This window comes from Pantherophis guttatus, chromosome 4 (assembly GCF_059756535.1).
Source record: "Pantherophis guttatus breed Tessera chromosome 4, ASM5975653v1, whole genome shotgun sequence".
NCBI lineage: Eukaryota > Metazoa > Chordata > Lepidosauria > Squamata > Colubridae > Pantherophis > Pantherophis guttatus.
The window spans coordinates 101472105-101495639 of NC_142066.1; the positions used below are offsets into that span (position 1 = coordinate 101472105).

General features: G+C 35.9%; 2 protein-coding genes across 5 annotated transcripts in view; one reads left to right on the plus strand and one right to left on the minus strand.

Moving 5' to 3' along the window:
• Window positions 1-814: 814 nt before the first annotated feature.
• Window positions 815-23535, plus strand: part of PIK3R4 (phosphoinositide-3-kinase regulatory subunit 4) — a 64127-nt gene continuing 41406 nt past the window's right edge. The window contains exons 1-12 of one of the 2 annotated variants that reach the window (XM_060683681.2): window positions 815-917; window positions 3384-4148; window positions 9381-9514; window positions 9630-10212; window positions 14159-14293; window positions 15877-16098; window positions 17923-18096; window positions 18949-19094; window positions 19242-19445; window positions 20263-20464; window positions 21634-21833; window positions 22809-23019. In XM_060683681.2, the coding sequence (XP_060539664.1) occupies window positions 3419-4148; window positions 9381-9514; window positions 9630-10212; window positions 14159-14293; window positions 15877-16098; window positions 17923-18096; window positions 18949-19094; window positions 19242-19445; window positions 20263-20464; window positions 21634-21833; window positions 22809-23019 (2941 nt within the window). In that variant the 5' untranslated portion in view covers window positions 815-917; window positions 3384-3418. Of the gene's footprint in view, window positions 918-3383; window positions 4149-4262; window positions 5068-9380; window positions 9515-9629; window positions 10213-14158; window positions 14294-15876; window positions 16099-17922; window positions 18097-18948; window positions 19095-19241; window positions 19446-20262; window positions 20465-21633; window positions 21834-22808; window positions 23020-23535 lie in introns of those variants that run through there. The other variant, XM_034403998.3, reaches the window with a different exon arrangement.
• Window positions 16718-23535, minus strand: part of COL6A6 (collagen type VI alpha 6 chain) — a 148510-nt gene continuing 141692 nt past the window's right edge. For 2 of the 3 annotated variants that reach the window (XM_087892527.1, XM_087892526.1), the window contains one exon: window positions 16718-16844. In XM_087892527.1, coding sequence (XP_087748653.1) covers window positions 16800-16844 — 45 coding nt within the window. In that variant the 3' untranslated portion in view covers window positions 16718-16799. The remainder of the gene's footprint in view (window positions 16845-23535) is intronic. The other variant, XM_060683679.2, reaches the window with a different exon arrangement.

Genomic DNA, 23535 nt, shown 5'->3' on the forward strand with positions numbered 1-23535 from the left:
CAGTTTGGCAGAAGGTGATTCGCATTACGGTCGCGCGTTTTCGACAGCCAGCAAAGTATACCGGGCGTTCCTGGCCATGCGGGCTGGTAGTTCTATAAATCTCCTCTTGGGGCTTTCCACATGCTTTCTCTGGAAGAATGCCTCTAATTCATAAGATTTTGGACGATTCTTGTGACCCCCCCCCTTGTTGTTTGAACTTGTTGTTTGACCAGCGAGTAGGATGTGGCTTGGGCTATATCCGTAAAGTCCAAGCTCAAATCGGCCCTTAGCTACTGAAGCCTATCGAGGAGCCACTGAAGGCGGTAGATCTCAGTCAAGTTTCCTCAGGGAGTTGTTTGAGGGCAATAAGGGACTGTTAAAGGCAGGGATCTGTGTCCTGAAGGAAAATCAAGATATAGAGATACGCGAAAATGATCTGAATCATCTGATTTCGGGGTGGGGAAGCCGGTGATAGGTAGTGAATTTTTGTAGGAATGAATAGAAAACCAAACAGATTGACTTTGACAAGCCAATTCGTTTCAATTTGTCACGTATAATCATGATTTGTTTAATCATCATCATCCTCACAAACAGCTGGGATGACAAACTGTTACTCAGACCCAGATAAGTCACTTTATAATTCAACCCTTTCCATACCTTAGTGTGTAGTGCCTTTATAGGAATATGACCTTAAAAGTATATAATATTTTTCTGTTCATTCTTCCTGAAGAATATCCATGCAAGTTGGAGAAATGTAATTCAGCATATGAAAAGAATATGGGAAACCTAATATGAGCAGTAAGATGTTAAGTTTCTATTTGACAATAAATTTCAGAAAGAAGCTGGATAGAGTTGTACATTACAGTACTGATCCAAAAGATAATACTGGAGGAGATACAAGCAGTTATTTTGGTGTTACCACATCAGAAAATCTTCTAAGTTAAGTATACTATTATGATCACTAACAAACATTTTCTGAAATTGCATAAGTGTTTTCTAAAATCAATGGAAAATAAAAATAATTCATTGTAATGCTATAAATCCAGAAACAATATTAAGGAATTTTAATATTAAAACTAACAGGAATATAAAATTATTTTGTCACCAAAAAATTAAAATGTTTACCTACTAAATAGCAAGCTGCTAAGCAAGTATACAGAATGTGCAAAAATATGTGTATATAAATATTAGGAACAATGATTGAAAAAAGTATAACAAAGAACTAAAGCATAAATAACGTTTTTTAAAAAATCAGAAAGATGAATTTGGAAGAAAGATAGCTTTACAGCTTTGTTCATACCTTTTATAGATATAAATTGTTTATACCTTTTATATACCAATGACTATGAATGGACTTGCAACTTGGATTACTGAAAATCAGTAAAACTAAAACAGTACATATAGTAGACATAGAACGTGGCCTCTTAGCTTTAGTAAGAGTAAGCTTTTTGTGGCAATTGTTAAGGTTATTGGCTGTGGTTTATATTAACAATAATATTTATTGTTTATATAACATCATTTGAGTCCACAAGAAATAGATAGGAACAATACGTATGCTACATTGAGTTATAAAAAATAAAGGCAAGATACAAGTGTAACACAAAAAGTCCTCGACTTACATCCACAATTGAGCCCAAAATGTATGTTGTTAAGCAAGACAGTAGTTAAATGAGTTTTGTTCCATTTTATAACTACTTGCCACATTAATTAAGGGAATCCCTACATTTGTTATGTTAGTAACATGGTTGTTAAGTGAATCTGGCTTCCCCATAGACTTTGCGTGTCAGAATGTCACAAAAGATGGTTCATGACCCTCGGGTTATGATTTGCAACCATCATAAATATAAGCAACTGCCAAGTGTCTGAATTTTAATCACGTAACCATGGATGGCTGCAATGGTCGTAAGTGTGAAAAGTCACTTTTTTCAGTGTCATCATAACTTCAAACGATTACTAAATGAATGGTTGTAAGTCGAGAACTACATGTAAATAAATAAAACTATATCATAAATTGTTATTTAAAGTCAACATGACTGATCCTTTAATTACAGAAAGAATATTTACTACATAGACATAATAGTTAAATATAATGACAAGTTGCATGATTTTATTTTTAAAATCATTTAAAAAAATTTAAATTTTATTTTTATGCAATATAGTTGTGCATTTCTGTGTAATATCTAAAACATATACCCAAATATTGTATTATTTTAAATATACCAGGATGTACCGATGTTACATTAAATGTAACAGGAGAAGCAATTTAGAAAACATTGGGTTAGGTCTGTAAAAAGTTAATTGAATTAAATTGCATGATTATTTATTTTGCTTATTCATTTCAATTTACTTTTTGCAAAGCCTGTTGATAGGGGAAGAGGTGTCTGAGAAGGTAGATTTAACATTTTATTTTCTGTTTGTTATACTTTGTTTTCCCTTTCCTTTTTAGTTTAGCAAAAAAAGTAGTAGTAACACCAGTTTAATATAAAGGCACAAATATTCCCAGGGCCACTGGCAGACAAGATGCTCTGGATTCAGCTGATATAAGGTCATATTTGCTCCACCTCTACTATGATAAATTTTGAGGGTTACTATTGTAAGATTAGGAAATATTTTCATCACATCAGGAGAAGGAGAATAAATATACAGTTAATATTCTGTTAATGACTGGCCTGTTTCGTGACCATTCAATGTTATGGCAGCACTGAAAAAGTGACTTTATGACCAGTCCTCAATTTAAGGTCAGATGATTGCCATTTACAAGCTTTTTTAGCATTAATACACCTTTTAAATTCGATAACTTTAATCACTATAGATATATTGTAATGTTTTACCAGACAATAACATCTGGCTCATAAAAGAAGCCGTCCATTGTTTTACTACTAATGTTGTAATTGTTTTTAATAAATTACAATATGGTTTTGTTTGCTTCTTGTAAAAAAGGATAAAGTTTAATAAACTAGTCAGTCCTTTAAGAATATTTGTAATAGCTACCATTATTCAAAAATGTATACGTAGTAAAATAAATTGGGCTTCTCTTGTAACCATTGATTTATAGCCTATAGGTAGATATCAGGAAAGAAAAACTGCAAAGACAGAAATTAGTATAATGGACCACAAAAAATATAAGTAAAATGGATTTATTTGTGAAAAATTTGGCTACTGAGAAACTGCTTTGAGTTCTGAAGGATAAAAAAAAATCCCTATCCAAATATTTTAATCAATAATTTAAAAGAGTTATAAGTGTCTGTTAAATTAATCACATAAATGAAAAAAATTACTAAATCTATTTTTATTATAAACAATACAAGCAACTATTTTTGCCAGTAATTTGGATGGGAGCAGTGCATAAATATCCTGGGTTGAGAACAATATCAGTCAAAGTGATAAAAGTAACTGTCTTTTTTAGGTGGCACAGTAATATTAAAGTGAAGAAGTTGCAATGGGGAATCAGCTGGCTGGCATTGCCCCCTCTCAGATACTTTCTGTTGACAGCTATTTCTCAGACATCCATGATTTTGAATATGACAAAAGATTGGGCAGCACTCGTTTTTTTAAAGTTGCCCGAGCTAAACATCGAGAAGGCTTAGTAGTTGTCAAGGTGTTTGCCATTCAGGATCCAACCTTACCATTAACTAGTTACAAGCAGGAGTTGGAGGAACTGAAAATACGGTTGCATTCTGCACAAAATTGTCTCCCTTTTCAAAAAGCCACATTATCTGAAAAAGCAGCTATGTTGTTCAGGCAATATGTGAGAGATAATCTTTACGATCGAATTAGTACCCGTCCATTCCTAAACAACATTGAAAAGAGATGGATTGCTTTCCAGATCTTGACGGCAGTAGATCAAGCACACAGGTCTGGAGTCCGGCACGGAGACATCAAAACTGAAAATGTGATGGTGACTAGCTGGAACTGGGTCCTTTTAACAGATTTCGCAAGCTTTAAACCAACTTACCTCCCTGAAGACAATCCTGCTGATTTCAATTACTTCTTTGATACTTCAAGAAGAAGAACATGTTATATTGCTCCAGAGCGTTTTGTTGATGGCAGTATGTTTGCCACAGAATTGGAGAATATACGAGATCCTTCCACTCCCCTGGTTGATTTGGTCAACAGTAATCAACGCAGCAGAGGGGAATTGAGACGTGCAATGGATATATTTTCTGCAGGTATTTCAAACTGGTCAAATGGTTAAAGATAATCTGTGCTTTGCCTTCATAGGCAATGAGTAGTAAACACTTCAATTTTGAAAATTAGTATTGAAAAGTATGTTCTGATTTCAGGAAGAAGCCTGGGGAGCTTCTGTGCAAATTTTGGATCAACTACTACCCTAAATCAGTGTTTATCAAACTTGGTAACCTTAAGATGTGTGGACTTCAACTCCCAGAAGACCCAGCCAGCACACAATACTGCAATTTTGGGAATCTGTTCTTTAAAGGAATGTTTCTCAATCATTAAGAAGACCAGAGGTTTAGTCTTTCAGCTTTCAGATTTGTGCCGGAGCCTATCCTCAGGGAATTTCTCTCTAGCAGAGCATCTATGGAGATTCTCAGTGATCCAGGTCATGGTTGTCCCAAATGTGCTTTTTTTTCAAGAGGCAATTGGACTTTCTAGTTTTTCTTTGAAGACATTTCACTTCTCATCCAAGAAGCTGCTTGAGTTTAAATCATTCCATGCCCCACCATCCAGTCAGAGCTGAAGAAGCTTCTTGGATGAGAAATTAAACGTCTTCAAAGAAAAACCAGAAAATTGCCGTTTGAAAAAAAAGCACCTTTGGGACTCTAGCAGAGTGTGTGCTTTAGGCTATTCTATGTGTAGTATTTATGTGGTGCCTGGTTGTGTGTGGCTTTTTATTGGTTGATTGGGGGTGTTGATGGCTGGCTATTAAGTTGTTGGCTATTGTTTCTTTGTGCTGCCAAGTCCTGGGCCGCCCCTAAGGATCTGATAAGCTGGTGGTAAATCAGCACTCTTGTTGATTGACTTGCAGATCTCGGAAGCTATACTTTACTGCTTCCGAAATGGATATTATATTTATTAGAAGATGCCTATACAGCATGCAAGGGAGAGAAAAGAAGAAAGAAGGTACAGGTAATCCCTGGGTTACGAGTGTTCGGTTAGCGAATGTTCAAGGTTACGCAATAAGTGCCCCCTAGTGTTAAGAACAAGTCCTGAAACTACGAATCTTGCAGCACCACGGCAGTTGTTAACCCTTACAAACAACCACAGAAGCTTTGCAACATTTGCCCTGCACGTTGCTGACTGAAATGGAGCTTCTGAGAGGCAGATCTGCCCCTCTGACTTTCCATTAGGGCATGCAGAGGCCTCACCCGGCATCTTGCCGGCTGAAGCCTCTGGATGCCCGAACAGAGCTTCTGAGGGGCGATCTACCCTCGGAAGCTCTGTTTCGCCCAGCAATGTGCCAGGCTTATGGAGGCCCGAATGGAGTGTTGGAGGGGCAAACCCGGCTGAGAAGCTGGAGAGGAGACTGCTTGCTAGATCTTTATAAGGTAAGTGAACCGGTTCGGCAGGTTGGGTGGGTGGGGAAAAGCAATTGTGTGGAGCATGAGGTATTTCAGTGGGTCAGGGAGGCCTTAGGTGGTCTTAAGTAGGTGGCCTGTTCCATCAGTAGCCCCCCCCCCCCCATAATATTTTTTGACAATTATAGGTGGGGCTTGCTTTATAGTTGGTCCTGAATTTGCAAGATATTCCGACTTCAACTGTCTGGTTACTGAGAAGTGCAACTGGTGGTTCACATATTAGACTTAACAGCATTGGCTGTCAATTGAGGCAAAGTTCTGAGTTAGTGTTCTAACATATCAACCTCTAAATAAATATGGGGCAAAATATATATCGACATACCTTTATAGAGATAAATATCTAACAGTATAATGGGAGATCCTGCTATATACTGAAAGTTGCTGAGTGCTATTTAGTAGTTGATAGAGTAGTTGCTTATCATCTATGGTGAAGTTCCCTGGCTGTAGAAAACTTTTTCTCAAAATTTGAAAGGCTCCTATTATAACACATTTGGGGCATTTCCTGTAATTCATGGTCCCCACTTTTTATTTTGAATTTTGTTTAAACATTGCTTATTTTGTATTTTATTCTTATTGTAAATGACTGAGGTATTTATATTATTTAAAACATTTATATAGCTGTCCATCTTTTAGCCATCTCTGAAAGATTTAAAAGATTAAAAAATATATAAAATCATTTTAAAAACTAAAACAAAACCAGTTAAAAAATAAAACATTTAAAAGAACAGAAATCTGGCATTAACTCATGCTAATGTACCATCGTATAATCTCCCAACATTTTAGAGAAAATTCATATCTTCAAGGCCTTAAGGCTAAAATGCTCTCTACATGGGGCTCCCCTTGAAAAGCACCCGGAGGCTCCAGCTGGTCCAGAATGTGGCCGCGTGGGTGGTTATGGGCGCAACTCGTTGTGCCCACGTGACATCCCTTCTGCGCGAGCTGCACTGGCTCCCAGTGGTCTTCTGGGTGCGATTCAAGGTGTTGGTTACCACCTTTAAAGCGCTCCATGGCATTGGACCTGGGTACCTTCGAGACTGTCTTCTGCCACCAGTAGCCTCCCACCGGCCAGTTCGTTCCCACAGAGAGTGTCTCCTCAGGGTGCCATCGGCCAAATTATGTCGGCTGGTGACACCCAGGGGGAGGGCCTTCTCTGTGGGAGCCCCTGCCCTTTGGAATGAACTCCCCCCAGAAATTCACAAAATCTCTGATCTCTGTGTATTTTGCTGTGCCCTCAAAACCATGTTGTTCCGCCAGGCTGAGCTATCAATATAAAGATTTTAATTGGTTTTAAATTGGGTTTTTAAATTTGGGGTTTTATAAATTGGGCCACCTATTTAATAATTTTAATTATTTTTAAATATCTGTCTTTGTGTTTTTAATTAGGCTGTACACCGCTCTGAGTCCTTCGGGAGAAGGGCGGTATAGAAATAAAATAAAATAAAATAATAAATAAAATAAAATAAAATAAAATAAAATAAAATAAAATAAAATAAAATAATAAAATAAAATAAAATAAAATAAAATAAAATAAAATAAAATAAAATAATAAAATAATAAAATAAATAATAAATAAAATAAAATAAAATAAAATAAAATAAAATAAAATGGTGAAAAGCTGCCAAACTTCAGGGGCACAACGTTCCATACGGTAGGGGCTGCCATGGAAAAGGCACACGTCCTAATTCTTATTAGATGACAATATTTGGGAAAAAGAACCGAGAGCATGCCCATCTGTCTGACTTGGTAGGACATATAGAACTCCTTAGGGAAAAGTGGTCCTCAGGTAGCCTGGCCTCGTGCCATGTAAGGCTTTAAAGGTGATAACCAGCATCTTGAAGTACACCCAGAAAGAAAATAGAAGTCAGTGCAGCTGGCACAACAGAAGTGCTATATGGGCAAACCTAGGGGCCCCATTACTGTTTGCGTCACTTCATTCCAAACCTGCTGAAGTTTCTAGGGGTCTCTAAGAGCAGCCCCATGTATAGCATGTTGCAGTTATCCAGACGGGAGATGATCGAGGCATGGATGACCCTGGAAAGTAGTAAATATAATAATTTATATTTGGATTAAGTGCAATTTTAATGCACTTAATCCATTTCCTGAGATCATCCTGCCCTTTGCAGTTGCTCCATGGTTTTAAAAAAAAGAATGGCTGCTTTAAAAAGTTACAGATGATGTTTCAATTGAATCTAAAGTATTGCACAACCCTGATTACTATATATATGAAGACTAATTGTCTCTATGTGGATTTCAATCTTATAATGTGGAAGATTAATCTTCTAACTAACCTAAATAGATGAGAAATAAACTTATAAATCATTTTGATGACATAATAATAATGAAACAAAACATTTAAAGGATATTTTTCTATTCAAATCAATCAATTTTCATCTGATTTTAGATTAGATAGCTTGTGCAGGTTGTTTATCTTTATGAATTAGTTTGCAACTGTCAAGCTTCAGTGTGGCATCACAAAAAGCTTTTTACATTGCTTGTTGCACGGTTTTTGCTTATTTGTACTTAAAGTAACCACTGTTTGTAGTTGCAAAATCCTACATCAAATAAAAAGTTGTAAAAACAATATCTTTAGGTTTTTGAATTCTTTTTTCAGATGAAATGAAAAGTATCTCCAGTGAAGGAGATTGGTTTATCTATGCTCCTGATGTCATTAGTTGACAATAAATTTAAAGCAGGTGTTGGCAATTATTTTAATGCAGGAGTATGATATTTTTAAAGAGGGTTATATGTATAGAGTTTGTCATAATGATGCTCCAAGAATAATTGAGACAGGATTGGAAGTGTACTGTACCTGTTTTTAATTAAGCATCATGACAAGTATTTGATCATTGTACTTCTGATGTTTAATAGTAACACTTCTAAATGTTACATACATGGCCATGTATACAGGGTCCAATCTTGCTTTAAAGTGAGCTTCCAAATGTTTTTAAATGATCTTGCTGTAACCAGCTATTGAGAAATCTATTATCAGAGGCTGCATGTACCTGTCTATCAAGTTGAAAAGCCAAATCTACAGCTTGTACTTTGTTTTGAGCCACCACTTTTAATAGCTGTGGAAAAAGAATGGATTTTTTTGTTTGTTCTGGTGGTCTTTTCTGGATTTCTTAGGATACCAGAACACCCCCCCCCCAAATATGACTAATACTTTTTTTCTCTCACTTCAACGAGATAGGGTTTCTGTGTCTTTTAAAAGTTACAATAGAGGCAGTCACCTTGATAGCTTCTAGGTATTTTGGACAAAATTCCACTATCTCTCTTGCCATTGGCAATGTTGCTTTAGGATTAGTGGAAACTGAATTCCTTACTCCAAGTTTAATCTTCTGTAAATCTCATTGCTTCCTCTTTCTTAGCTGCAAGATGCAAACTAATACTGTATAATTAGGCTATTAAACACATGAGAATATATTAAGGAGGCAGATCCTTTTATTGTTTACATGGTCTCAGAGAAATGTGAATCCACATGATGGGTAGATCAATACGATCTCATTGCAGCTATGTTGTATAAGTGAAGGAGTAAGCATGCTTTGAGAACTCTCTCATATTTTTAACACATGAACACAAATTAATAGAACATATGGGTTTTCATCTAACCAGGATCTTGATGTGCAAATATGGAATGCTTTTTTTCATGTTAAACAACAGCCAAATATGTGGTATTTTTACTAGCAATCTAGAACAGAGATTTCCAAAGCAGGTGATTTTAGATAAGCTTGGAATTAAAAATTAAAAATTTCTGTACTTATAAGGTTAAAGAGTGCTAATAGCAAGAGTGCACTTTAGAAATATTAAGTATAAATCAATAAATAATTCATAATTGTCTACTCCTTATGTTCTTTTCCCCCCCAGGTTGTGTAATAGCCGAGCTGTTTACAGAAGGTGTACCTCTCTTTGATTTGTCACAGCTTTTGGCATATAGAAATGGTCTCTTTTCCCCTGAACAAGTCTTGAGTAAAATTGAAGATCGAAGTATTAGAGAATTGGTAAATAATTCTACTCCCTTTATGGTGGCTTACTGCATTTTTCTACTTATTTAACAGCATTCTTTCTGAATCCTCCCCCTTTATTTTGCTACCTTGCCTTTTTTCCCCCCTAAAGGTTATTCAAATGATCCAGTGTGAGTCTGAAAAGCGTTTAGCAGCAGAAGATTACTTGAAGCAACAACGTAACAATGCATTTCCTGAAATATTCTACACTTTCCTTCAGCCATATATGGCGCAATTTGCCAAGGAAACCTTTGTATCTGCTGATGAGCGCATCCTTGTTATCCGTAAAGATCTTGACAATATAATCCACAATCTCTGTGGGCATGATCAAACAGAAAAGGCTGAGGGAGAGACAAAGGAAAATGGATTAGTCATCTTGGTTTCGGTAATAACTTCGTGCCTGCAGACCTTGAAATACTGTGATTCAAAATTGGCTGCCTTGGAGTTGATTCTTCAGTTGACACCTAAGTTAAGTGTAGAAATCCTACTGGATCGTATCACTCCTTATCTCTTGCATTTCAGCAATGACTCTGTGCCCAGAGTAAGGGCAGAAGCTGTTAGGACACTCACTAAAGTTCTGACTTTGGTTAAAGAAGTTCCACGGAATGATACCAATATCTATCCAGAGTACATCTTGCCAGGTATTGCTCACCTGGCCCAAGATGAAGCAACTATTGTCAGACTAGCTTATGCTGGTAAGACGTGAGTGTGGGCTGGGTGATAAGATAAAAAATTATTAGTTCATCTGTTATTTGTTTTTCCTGTAAAATAATAAAAATATGTAAGTGAAACTTAGGTACTGAATTTTATTTCTTTATATCGGACATTGTTATTAAAAAATTACTATTTATATTTGGACACAACTTTCATAGCAAGAATGTTTCTTGATTTTATGTAATATTCAATACCATTTTATATAAGTATGCACTATTGGTGGATGCACTAAAACTTTAAGATAATATTCCAGGCTCTCAAACAAAATGTCTCTCAAGGATATGTATTTGTTGTTGTTGTTAGTCGTGAAGTCATGTCCGACCCATTGCAACCCCATGGACAATATTCCTCCAGGCCTTCCTGTCCTCTACCATCCTCTGGAGTCCGTTTAAGCTCATTGCCTACTGCTTCAGTGATTCCATCCAGCCACCTCATTCTCTGCCGTTTTCTTCTTCTTTTGCCCTCAATCTTTCCCAGCATTAGGCTCTTCTCCAGTGAGTCCTTCCTTCTCATTAGGTGGCCAAAGTATTTGAGTTTCATCTTCAGGATCTGCCCTTCTAAAGAGCAGTCAAGGTTGGTCTCCTCTAGGACTGACTGGTTTGATCGCCTTGCAATCCAAGGGACTCACAGGAGTCTTCTCCAGCACCATAATTCAAAGGCCTCAATTCTTTGGCATTCAGCCTTTCTTATGGTCCAACTTTCACAGCTTTGTGAAAGTTCACTTGCAACTGGGAAAACCATAGCCTTGATTATACACACTTTTGTTGGCAGGGTGATGTCTCTGCTTTTTAGTAAGCTATTTAGCTTTACCATGGCTTTCCTCCCCAGGAGCAAACATCTTTTAATTTTTTGGCTGTAGTCCACATCTGCGGTGATCTTGAAGCCCAGGAAAATAAAATCTGTCATTACTTCCATTTCTTCCCCATTTATTTGTCAGGAATTGAGAGGGCCAGATGCCATGATCTTAGTTTTCTTTATGTTGAGTTTCAAGTCAACTTTTGCAGTCTCCTCCTTCACTCACATCAAGCGGCTCTTTAGTTCCTCTTCACTTTCTGCCATTAAAGTGGTATCATCTGCATAGCTGAGATTGTTGATATTTCTCCCAGCAATCTTAATTCCAGCTTTTGATTCATCTAGCCCCACCTTTCTCATGATGTGCTCTGCATATAAGTTAAATAGGCAAGGTAATAGTATACAGCCTTGCTGGACTCCTTTCCCAATTTTGAACCAATCAGTGGTTTCATGTCCAGTTCTCACTGTTGCTTCTTGACTTGCATATAGGTTTCTCAAGAGACAAATAAGATGGTAAGAACTTGCCACAATTTGTTGTGATCCACACAATCAAAGGCTTTAGCATAGTCAATGAAGCAGCAGTAGATATTTTTCTGGAATTCCCTAACTTTCTCCATGATCCAGCATATGTTGGCAATTTGATCTCTAGTTCCTCTGCCTCTTCGAAATCCTGCCTGTACTTCTGATAGTTCTCGATCCACATACTACTGGAGCCTAGTTTATAGGATTTTAAGCATAATCTTACTAGTATGTGAAATGAGTGCAATGGTGCGATAGTTTGAACATTCTTTGGCATTGCCTTCCTTTGGAATTGGAATGTAAACTGATCTTTTCCAATCCTGTGGCCACTGTTGAGTTTTCCAAATTTGCTGGCAAATTGAATATAGCACTTTTACTGCATCGTCTTTTAAGATTTTGAATAGCTCAGCTGGAATACTGTCACCTCTACTAGCTTTGTTGTTGCTCAGATTTCCTAAGGCCCATTTGACTTCTAGGATGTCTGGCTCGAGGTCAGTGACCACCCTGTTGTGGTATCAGGGATGTTAAGCTCGTTTTTGTATAGTTCTTCTGAGTAATTTTGCCACCTCTTCTTAACCTCTTCTGCCTCTGTTAGGTCCCTGCCATTTTGGTCCTTTATTATGCCCATCTTTGCATGAAACATTCCCTTCATATCTCCAATTTTCTTGAAGAGGTCTCTGATTCTTCCTATTCTATTGTTTTCTTCTATTTCTTTGCACTGTTCATTTAAGAAGGCATTCTTATCTCTTCTAGCTATTCTCTGGAATTCTGCATTCAATTGGATGTATCTTTCTCTTTCTCCCTTTCGCTTCCCTTGTTTCCTCAGCTATTTGCGAAGGTTCCTCAGACAGCCATTTTACTTTCTTGCATTTCTTTTTCTTTAGGATGGTTTCAGTTGCTACCTCTTGTAGAGTGTTGCGAACCTCCGTCCATAGTTCTTCAAGCACTCTGTCTATCAGATCTAATTCCTTAAAGTTACTTGTCACCTCTACTGTATATTCATCAGGGATATGATTTAGTTCTTACCTGAGTGGCCTAGTGCTTTTCCCTACTTTCTTCAATTTAAGCCTAAATTTTGCAATAAGAAGCTCATGATCTGAGTCACAGTCAGCTCCTGATCGTGTTTTTAGTGACTGTATAGAGCTTCTCCATCTTTGGCTGCAGAGCACATAGTCAATCTGATTTCTGTGTTGACCGTCTGGTAATGTCCATGTGTAGAGTCGTCTCTTAGGTTGTTGGAAAAAAGTGTTTTCTATGATTATCATATTCTCTTGACAAAATTGTACCAGCCTGTGCCCTGCTTCATTTTGTACTCCAAGGCCAAACTTGCTTGTTATTCCAGTTATCTTTTGGCTTCCTACTTTAGTATTCCAATCCCCCATGATGATAAGGATATCATTTTTTGGTGTTAATTCTATAAGGTGTTGTAGGACTTCATAGAACTGGTCTTCAGCACCAGTGGTTGGGGCATAGACTTGGATTCGAACTGAGATCATCGGTCATTTTGGGGATTGTATCCCAGTACTGCTTTTCCTACTCTTTTATTGACTATGAAGGCTATTCCATTTCTTCTGAGGGATTCTTGCCCATAGTAGTATACCTGATGGTCATCTGAATTAAATTCATCCATTCCTGTCCATTTTAGTTTGCTGATTCCTAAGATGTCGAGTCTTGTCATCTCTTGTTTGACCATGTCCAGCTTGCCTTGATTCATGAATTTTACATTCCAGGTTCCTATGGAGAATAGATCTTTACAGCATCAGACTTTCCTTTCACCACCAGATACATCCATATCTGAGCATCCTTTTGGCTTTGGCCCAGTCACTTCACTCTTTTTGGCGCTACTAGTACTAGCCCTCTGCTCTTCCCCAGTAGCATATTGGACACCTTCTGACCTGAGGGGCTCATCTTCCAGAATCATATTTTTTTGCCTTTTGGTATTGTTCGTGGAGTTTTCATGACAAAGATATTGGAGTGGTTTGCCATTTCCTTCACCAGTGGATCACGTTTTGTCAGAGCTCTCTGCTATGACCTGTCCATCTTGGGTGGCCCTGCACGGCATAGCTCATTGCTTCATTGAGCTACGCAATCCCCTTCAGACAAGGCAGTAATCCACACACATGTGTGTGTGTGTGTATAAAATTTATATAATTGAGCTTGTTCACCTAAAAACTCTGGTTATTGGCTGGCTACCCAGAGAAAACTGAAGAATGAACCAAGCATTTTTCTCAATCCTGCAAACATGACAATGTATACTTCAGGAAAAAGTTGGTAATGCACTGAATGTGAACACGAATGTTTCCATAGGTAATTTTACTTATCCTTCCAGACTCCCTCTCCAGGCTACAAGAAAAGGACTAATTTGTAGCATCATATTTATTATTAAGTGCCCCTTGGTCCCAGATAAGTGTTCTTAAGGAATACTAATAGAAATACCATAAGCTTATTTTTTTGTCTAAAAAAATAAGCTGGTAATGGAAATATAGGTCTCATTTCCACATGTGTGGAAAGCATAGAGTGTTTGGAAAGCCTTGGTGAGACCTCTATGACTAAGATTAATATAGTTCCAGTTATATTTATTCTGTGAAACTTCGCTTTTTCTTTTAATCTTTGCAGAGAACATAGCATTGTTGGCTGAAACAGCTCTGAGATTTTTGGAGTTAGTCCAATTGAAAGCTCTGAATATGGAAAATGAACCAAACAGTGAAGAAACAGATGATACAACACATCCTAGTGAAAATTATGATACTGGTAATGCATTTCTTAGACTGACTTACCTTTTAAGTGTGATGCATATAATTAACCTAATGACATTGCCAGATAAACATCTACAGGAAAGGATTTCTGTTTTTCATGCTCTTTGAATATAATCTTTCCCATCCTAGAACTTTCAAGATATGCTGGCTAGAAATTATGGAAGTTGCAGTTCCACTATATCTGGCAGAACATTTCTGATTCCAAAAAGATACCAAAAATTCCCTTTTTATGCTATTTTTTCATAATTTACAGCATTTAAGTAAAAGAAAATGGTGAGGTAGTGTTATTAATAATCCACTCATAGAAATGCATCATAATGTTCCTTTGTTAAATCACAGTTTATCTCAGAAAATAAGTATCCCTTTCTTAAATTGGTCAATCTTCTGCTTAGCATTTTCAAATTCTGTATGGATCTCATGTACAGTATATGGATTTATATACATAAACAAGACTTTCTGCATGTTATTTTATAATGTATATATGCAAAAGGAATTAATATGCAGTTATTTTAATATTGAAGCCGCTACTGGAGATTTTGATCAAGCTCAGATTCTGTGTTCTAAGTACTTTTACATTAGTTCCAACTTGAGCAATAGCATAGACTTTAAATGCCTTACGGCCCTTTAAACTGTAAGCCTACATAACTGATATTATTATCTGATGCAAGGTAAGGCACGAGTGCTAACTTGGAAAGATTTCTGAATTGAATGGAAGTTACTTCACTAATTGGAGGATATTTTTTTTCCTCTCTCTTGCTACTCATGTTCTTTTTAAACTACTTTCCATTATTCTACCTTTTCTTACCTGATACCTTATAGATTCTTTGGAGACTCACTGCTTGAATTGCAAAGTATGATTTTCGGCCCTGTTTTATGATTTCCAGAAGGTGTAAAGAGTTGCTTCCCAGAGATCTCTCATTTTCAATTCCCATTTTTAAAATGCCCCAAAATAAGCTGATAAATTTTAACCATGTCCCAACCAATAACATCACTATGTCATAACATGTTTTTCTGAGACCTTCCAAAGGTTGAAAAGCTGAACTGTAGTGGCCAGCCTTTTAGAAGTTTCCTATCTCTCCTGTAATTAAATTGTTTTAAGGTGATGGTAGTGTAGGAACTGTGTATGTTGCAGCTCATGTAGACTATGTGCTGTGAGCAAAATAATCAAGTGACTTGTCCTTGGGTTTTTAATGTTCTAATAGCCAAATGTTATAAAGTATCGCTATAGCTCAAGTTCAAAATGCGTGAGAGAATGCCACATCAATTCATATTCAAATTTCGCCTTAGCTTTGAAGTTCTGTTCCCTCTTTGATTTATCACATGATACAGTTTTAAGAAAGGTGGGTTGTAGACCTGATTCTACTACACTTTTTCTCTTATAACCTAGTACATTGCATTTGTCACTCATAGTGTCATATTATAATTTGCTAAAATACATAATTCATTACATTTTCATAAATGTTAACAATTCAGCAAAGATAAAAGAAAAGATTACTGAACAAAAATAATATATTGCATTGTATGATAGTGAAATATATTCTTCATCTTATCTGATCTGTTTCTGTGTTACTCTTGCAGAGCTTCAGGCCTTGCATGAAATGGTTCAACAAAAAGTGGTCACTTTATTAAGTGATCCAGAAAATATTGTTAAACAGACTTTAATGGAGAATGGGATAACTCGTCTTTGTGTTTTTTTTGGGCGACAAAAAGCCAATGATGTACTTCTTTCCCATATGATCACTTTTCTTAATGATAAGAATGATTGGCATTTACGGGGAGCATTTTTTGACAGCATTGTGGGTAAGTACTTAGCAACAAAAATAATATTTCCATTATATTATAGGAGGAATGGTTTTATTAACTGACTAATTAAACAGTTTTATATATAAACATTAATGTGAACAGCCTTAAATCAGGTGAATCAACTTGTATTGATGTACCAATAGTCAGTAAGCTCTCCCACAAGATGACCAGTCAGATGCATCCTGAATATTGTACAGGTAGTACTCGGGTTGCAATGATAGTTAGAAGTGGGATTGCTCCACTAAACAATGCAGTTATTTATTTTATTTTATTTTATTAGATTTCTATACTGCCCTTCTCCCGAAGGACTCAGGGCGGTGAACAGCCAAAGGATAAAACACAAGAATACAAAATTTAAAATAAATTAAAACAGATTAAACAATTTGGCTCAATTTTAAAAATATCCCATAATTAAACAAATTAAAATTAGTATTTAAAATTTAAATTTTAAAATTTTAAAAAGGAGGAGATGAAGCAGAACATAGCATATCACTTAGCAATGACTGTCAAAACATCACCACCTCATGAGTCATTAAATCATTAAGCAGCAAGAGGTGAGTGTCCCAAAAAGGAATACAGTGATACCATGGGTCAACCAGAGAGAGCCGTAGGCAGGCACTAGGGAACACAGGCAGGCTGATGAGGGCCACAGGTGGGGTGTGGAGATAGCTTGCACGCATGACAATATGCTACAGAGTTCAGATGGGAGTACTGTAAGACGTTGATACTCTGTACCAAGGCACCTAGGGAGAAAAAGAACAGGGGAAACTTATGAGAGTGATTTTCAATCTTTCCTGCTGACTTTCCCATTGACTTTTCTTGTACGAATCTAGCTGGGAAAGTCTTAAATGCTGATCATATGACTGTGGCTTACTGCAATGTCATAATCATGAGCTAAGCACTTGGAACATGATCGTACAACATCAGGGATGCTTTAAGAACTACAATTTCACAGTTGCAAATCATTTAGTGCCATTGTAATTTTTTAAATATTTTTTTTATTTTATTTCCAAAATTAAAATACAGACTTCAAAAAAAGGAAATAAAAACAAAGCAAAATAATTAAAGACAAAAACAAAAAATGTGCATAAAAGAAAAAATAAATATAAATTGCCCCCCCCTCAATTGAATATTGATTTGTAAGCTGCCCTGAGTCTCTGGAGAAGGGCAGCATATAAATCAAATTAAAAAAAAAAAAAAACTTGGTCAGCTCTATTTACTCAATTAATTTGACCTATCATCTTATCTACTGCAAAAAGATTTAGTAGTTAAATCCAGCATCAAACTTTCATTATAATTTTGAACAGTCATCGAACATGCAATCTTAAATTGAGGACTATCAAGAAATGATGTAGACATATAGCTATGAATTATTCCATGTTGTCTGCCTTCAGCGTATGATAATCATAAATATATTATGGTTGTATATTTAGCATTAATGATTAGTCCTTCATCTTATCCTTGAAGTTAATGCCACAGTTAGGGAAGCCATGGTCCTCCAGATATTGCTAAATTACATTTATAGTCCCAACCAGTAATGAAGGATGCTGAGAATTGAAACTCAGTTACATGTGAATGGTCATGGGCTTCCCATTCCTGATGTTTTCCATTAAGCACTAAAACAGTGCCAACAAATTCTGAAAAAGAAGATGGAAAATCTATAGAAAACAACTCCGGGTCTTAAAATGACATTCAGTTTCTTTCTTTCTTTTTTTCAAAATCAGGCGAGTTGTTTTACAATATATGTTGAATTTAGTTCGTAAAATTATTTAGTTTTTTAGGAATTATAATTTGTATTTTTTAAATCTACCTGGATTTCAGGTGTGGCTGCTTATGTTGGCTGGCAAAGCTCTTCCATTCTAAAGCCTTTGCTTCAGCAAGGACTGAGTGATGTTGAAGAATTTGTAATATATAAAGCTCTCAATGCCCTTACCTGTATGTGCCAATTAGGACTTCTGCAGAAACCTCATATATATGAGTTTGTGTGTGATATTGGTAAGTCATCTCCCTCTCCCCCTCCTGTTCCAAAAATCTTTGTGTGGCATGTAATTTAATCACTGGTATATAGTCATTCTCCCTAATTTAATATCACCAAAGTGGTTCCCAGAATATACAACCTTCATAGTTTTTGGCTGGAGTTCTTGCAATTGTAGTCTGAACACATGTAGATGGTATCAAGTTAGGAAAGATTCTACTAGATTAAAATAGCTTTATCTATTTTTCAGTTGACATAGTTTATTAAATTATCCTATTCTTTCAAATGTAATCGAATTCTTTCAAGTAACTTTGATTAGTCATTGATAGCATTTTACATTCATAAAACAGCCTTCCTACACAATCCTATTGCTTCCACCTCTTTACTTACCAATAGTATAGGAAAAGACATAAAACTGCATCATGTCTTTTCATGGTAGTGCTAAGAACCATCCACCTGGAAGCATCCAAAAATCCACCATCAGTAGGTTTAGCCAGAAAATCCTTTCTATTTCCTAGCTTGAAAGCAGTCCAGCTGAAGTATCTAGCTATTGGTAGAACATTATGTGATGACTTTTGCAATGAATTATAGGCTTATGGATGTTATTATGAACAGTTTGGAATAAAATCAGAAATATTACAAAGCAGAAAGGAATTAAATTCTTAATGGAATATTCTGCCACATGCTAAAATTATAATTATGAAGGGATGGTAGATGAATAAATAGAAACTTTCTTCCTCTTTCTCAATTATTTGCAGTTTGAGTTGGAATTGTTATGTGCATGTGTGTAAAAAATTGTATAGGTTTTTCCTCTAGAATTTGAATTATGTTTCTTAGCCTATTAATTAATTAAAATTAACATTTCTTTTTAGCCCCTTTTTTGTGCCATCCCAATCTCTGGATACGTTATGGAGCAGTAGGATTTATCACTGTTGTAGCACAGCATTTGAATATTGCTGATGTTTATTGCAAACTAATGCCTTACTTGCACTCCTTCATCACCCAGCCAATAATACAGGTAATAAACCAAATGCATATTATTATCATTCATAGCAATGCGATTGTATTAGATCTCTGTGGAAAGAAGAAAATTTTCTTTAAAAAATTAAATTATGTTTTGTTTCCAATGGAACTTGATGACTTCCTTGTTTTCTCTCAACTGCAGATAGATAAAGAAATTGTTCTCCTGAGTGTTCTCAAGGAACCTGTAAGCCGTTCTATATTTGATTATGCTCTAAGGTCTAAAGATATAGGAAGCCTTTTCAGAACACTACAGCTTCGTCAGAAAAAAAGAAGTGGGATCCTTTCTGACTGTCCACCTCCTGAAGATCCTGCAATTGCACAACTGCTAAAGAAGCTACTTTCTCAAGTAAATATTTTCCAGTATAATAATAGTAAAGCCAGGCAGAATCTCTGGTCACACAAGGATATGAATCATGGCAGTAGCTGTGCGACATTCAGATAAATGGATGGCACTTGTCATTCTTTTCACAAAAGCCCCCTTGAATTTATGTTGTGACACACAATTAGTCATTTTTCCAGTAATTCAGTACTGACCTCTAAAAGATCATATCTATATTAAATAATAGAAATTGCTCTTAGGAAAAAAGAAATCTAGGTTAGAAACATAGGTTATAGAGGAAGACTGCCAGATTGCCTTGAAATGTATTTTTATATTTAAGTATTGCTCTTCATTAATTGGGATTCTTAAGATTAACGTTTCATCTTCTGATTTAAATTTTGTGGTTGACAATTTTCTTAAAAGTGATAGAAAATTCTTGTGTCAATTGTGTGGAAATATTAAATGTATTAAATGATCTGCTTGTATAAATAAAATATAATAGTTTCTATTAATGAACAAAATTGTTTTATTGAACTATCATACTTTAGAAGTTATAATCATTTTGACTGTTCTGTTGGATATGTTGGATTACCAAAATTATATGGCTGAGCAAGACAATCCATGTCCTAAATTATTTTGATTAGTAGACAGCAACTTATTTTTGTTTTCCACTTTGCTTTTGTATTTAGCAAAGGATTTATTAACATATAATTTAGTTCTTGATTTCTAAAAGGCACTAAGATTAATTCACTTTGATCATAGTTGCTATACATTATGTATAACTTGAAATTCTCACCTGTTTTTTGCCAGTTATGATAATTTCAACACTATGTTTTGTGAATAGGGGATGACTGAGGAAGAAGAAGACAAGCTGCTTGCTTTACGAGACTTCATGTTAAAGTCCAATAAAGCCAAGGCCAACGTAGTGGATCAGAGCCACTTTCATGACAGCATTCAAAAAGGCGTAATTGACTTGGCAGCTTTGGGAATAATTGGGAGACAAGTTGATCTAATTAAAACTAAGCAGGAATCTGATGATAAACGTGGTTTGTATAGTTTCATGGTTCTCAACTTACTTTTTACTAATTTATATGTGGAAATTTTCCTTAGTCATTAGTGCACCTGGGATTCAGATTTAGTCATGTGTAATTGGACTGCCAAAAGTAGGCTTTCCTACCATTTATATTTATTATTTCCTGAAAATACTACTTAAAGGACTAGAGGTATTGTGTTGAATGAGCATCTCTGCCACGGCTTGCCTTACCTTGTCTTTTCATGGTAATTCTACCTTGGCATATAAAGGTAGTCCTTGACTTATGACCATAATTGAGCCAAGAATTTATGTTGCTAAATGAAACATTTGTTAAACAAGTTTTGCCTCATTTTATGATTTTTCTTGCCACAGTTGTTGTAAGTAAGTACAACACAAGTAAGTAAGTAAGTAAATCACTGCAGTTGTTAAGGTAGCAACATGATTGTTAAGTGAATCTGGCTTCCTCATTGACTTTGCTTGTCAGAAGATCGCAAAAAGTGTTCATATGTCCAGGACCCAGCAGCTGTCATAAATATGAGTCAGTCTGAATTTTGATCACATGACCTGCTGGGTGCTGCAGTGGTTATAAGTGTAAATATGGTTATGTCACTTTTTTCAGTGCTGTTGTAACTTTGAATGGTCACTAAATTAACTGTTGTAAATCAAGAACTACCTGTAATATTCTTCTTCTAGATGTCATTAAGAGAAAATTAATGTTTAATAATGAATGATTCCCCACCCCTTGAGTTTGAGACACTGAGCACGTAGCTGGTGTTTTAATATCTTGTTGGAAATGAAATCAAATTTCAAACCAACAATATGTGGCTTTGTAGCAAATAATATACCATTATGATTAAGCTAAATCCGTTTTGAATACCAATTAAATAATCTGACGTCTATATGGTTTAACTGCTTTATAAATAAGGAGTACCTTTGGGAATTAAGATGAATGTTTCAGAGTTATTTAATGTTAGGCAGAAACTTTTGTCCAAATTCTTACTTAGTCACTGATTTATTTGATCCAGTACTAGCCTTTTTACTTTTAACATCTGTTCAAAATAAATCAGGGTGGGTGAGTCTATATATGTTTATTCTGCAATGATCCCGACCATTCTGGATTTTTTTGCTGTACATCAAGTTCAGTCTCATGATAATCCTTCTTTTGGGATTTGCTGATTTTAGCTAGAAAACATGTAAAACAAGATTCAAACGTAAATGAAGAATGGAAGAGTATGTTTGGCTCTTTGGAACCTTCTAGCATACAGCAACCCCTTAGCAAAGGCTATGTCCAAACCTCTGACCAGGAAGCTATCCAAACTGGAAAACCTCTTCGATCAGAATCCTCCGCTGGCATTTGTGTGTCTTTATCATCATCTCCACAGGTATTTGAGGAAATTTATGTATTTGAGGGTATTTATGTTTCACCTTTAAAATTCATTTTAATGTCTCAGAATCTTTTTCCACCTCAGAACCTTTGATAAAGAGGGTAAATGCCAAATTCTGGTTAACTATGAATCAGATATTAAACTGAAGAACCAACAGCCACTAGAAGGATATATAATGCTTTTCCTGTGTCGTCTCAAGATCAGTAATCTAGATCCTGGATCTGTGATTGATATAGTTTAGAGTTTCACAGAAGAGCTAAGCTATTGATCCAATATCCTTCAAAACAGTACAGTGTGCAGTTGTATAACATAACATATGACCTAAGCCTTTCACCAATAATAAATGTGTGTGTGTGTGTGTGTATATATATATATACGTATACATATATATATATACATACATATATATATATACATATATATATATACATATATATATATATATATATATATATATATATATATATATATATATATACACACATACATATATACACAGACAGACAGACACACACACACATATATAAACAAACCTAAGTCTTTCACATATATAACATACAACCTAGGCCTTTCACCAATAAAATATTTTTTCTTCTCTAGTTGGAAAATTTTCTCAGTTACTTTGATGATAGACATATTTTCATAAAACTTGCTAGTATTCATTGAACATAAACAAATGCATTTCTAAATGTCATTGAATCACTTCATATAAAGAAAATCATTGATGCTCATTCTTGATTGCTTATGCTTCGATCTTCATATCAGTCATTGTAAATAATGAAGCTAGATAGCTTGGTGCATTTTTTTCTAATTGTTATACAGGAGTAATTGGCTCATGCACCAGCAGGTGAATCCAAATTGAAGTGATGAAAAATCATGTAAGCAGATTTCTAATGCAAAAGCTTAGAAGCTATCTCTGTTTTTAACTATATATCATGTGATTATCCAACATGATTTATGTATGGCTTTCAGGCAGCAGATGGACAAGCTATCCAAGTCAGAAAACCAACTATACAAGTTATAAGCAGTGTAGTTTCACCCTCTACATACCAACTGCGCATTACTACTTGTAAAACTGAACTTCAGCAGCTAATACAGCAGAAGCGTGAACAATGTAATGCAGAAAGAATTGCAAAACAGATGATGGAGAATGCAGAATGGGAGACAAAGCCACCACCCCCAGGTAATACCAGTGTACTCTTAAACATTAGAAAAGCTATGAAGGTAACATAACATGGGATTTTAGTCTTGCTGAAATAGCAGATTTTGAAAAAGAGAAATTCCACTTCTTATGTTCTTTCCAATAAAGTCTAAAGTGATAAAATGTCACTTGCTTGTTCTAGCTGTAACTGATGTTGTGTGAATGTAATAAGCATTTGCCTAGAACAGTGATGGCTAACCTTTTTGCCATCGCGTGCCAGGAGAGGGGGGGCAGGGGAGGGTCGCCCATGTGCATGCATGCGCAGCCCCCCCCGCTCCTGGCACATGATGGCCTGGTAGGTCCTTTTTTCTTTCTTACCTAGTTCCAGATCCTCTCTATTTATCTGGGAAGGGCGAAAACAGCCTTTCTCACTCTCTCAGAGGCCCTCCAAAGGCCTGAAACGGCCCATTTCCCAACTCCAAAAAAGTCACTTCCTGTCCCACCAGGAGTCAGGAAATGGGTCCTTTCAGCCTCCATAGGGCCTCCAAGGGAGTGGGA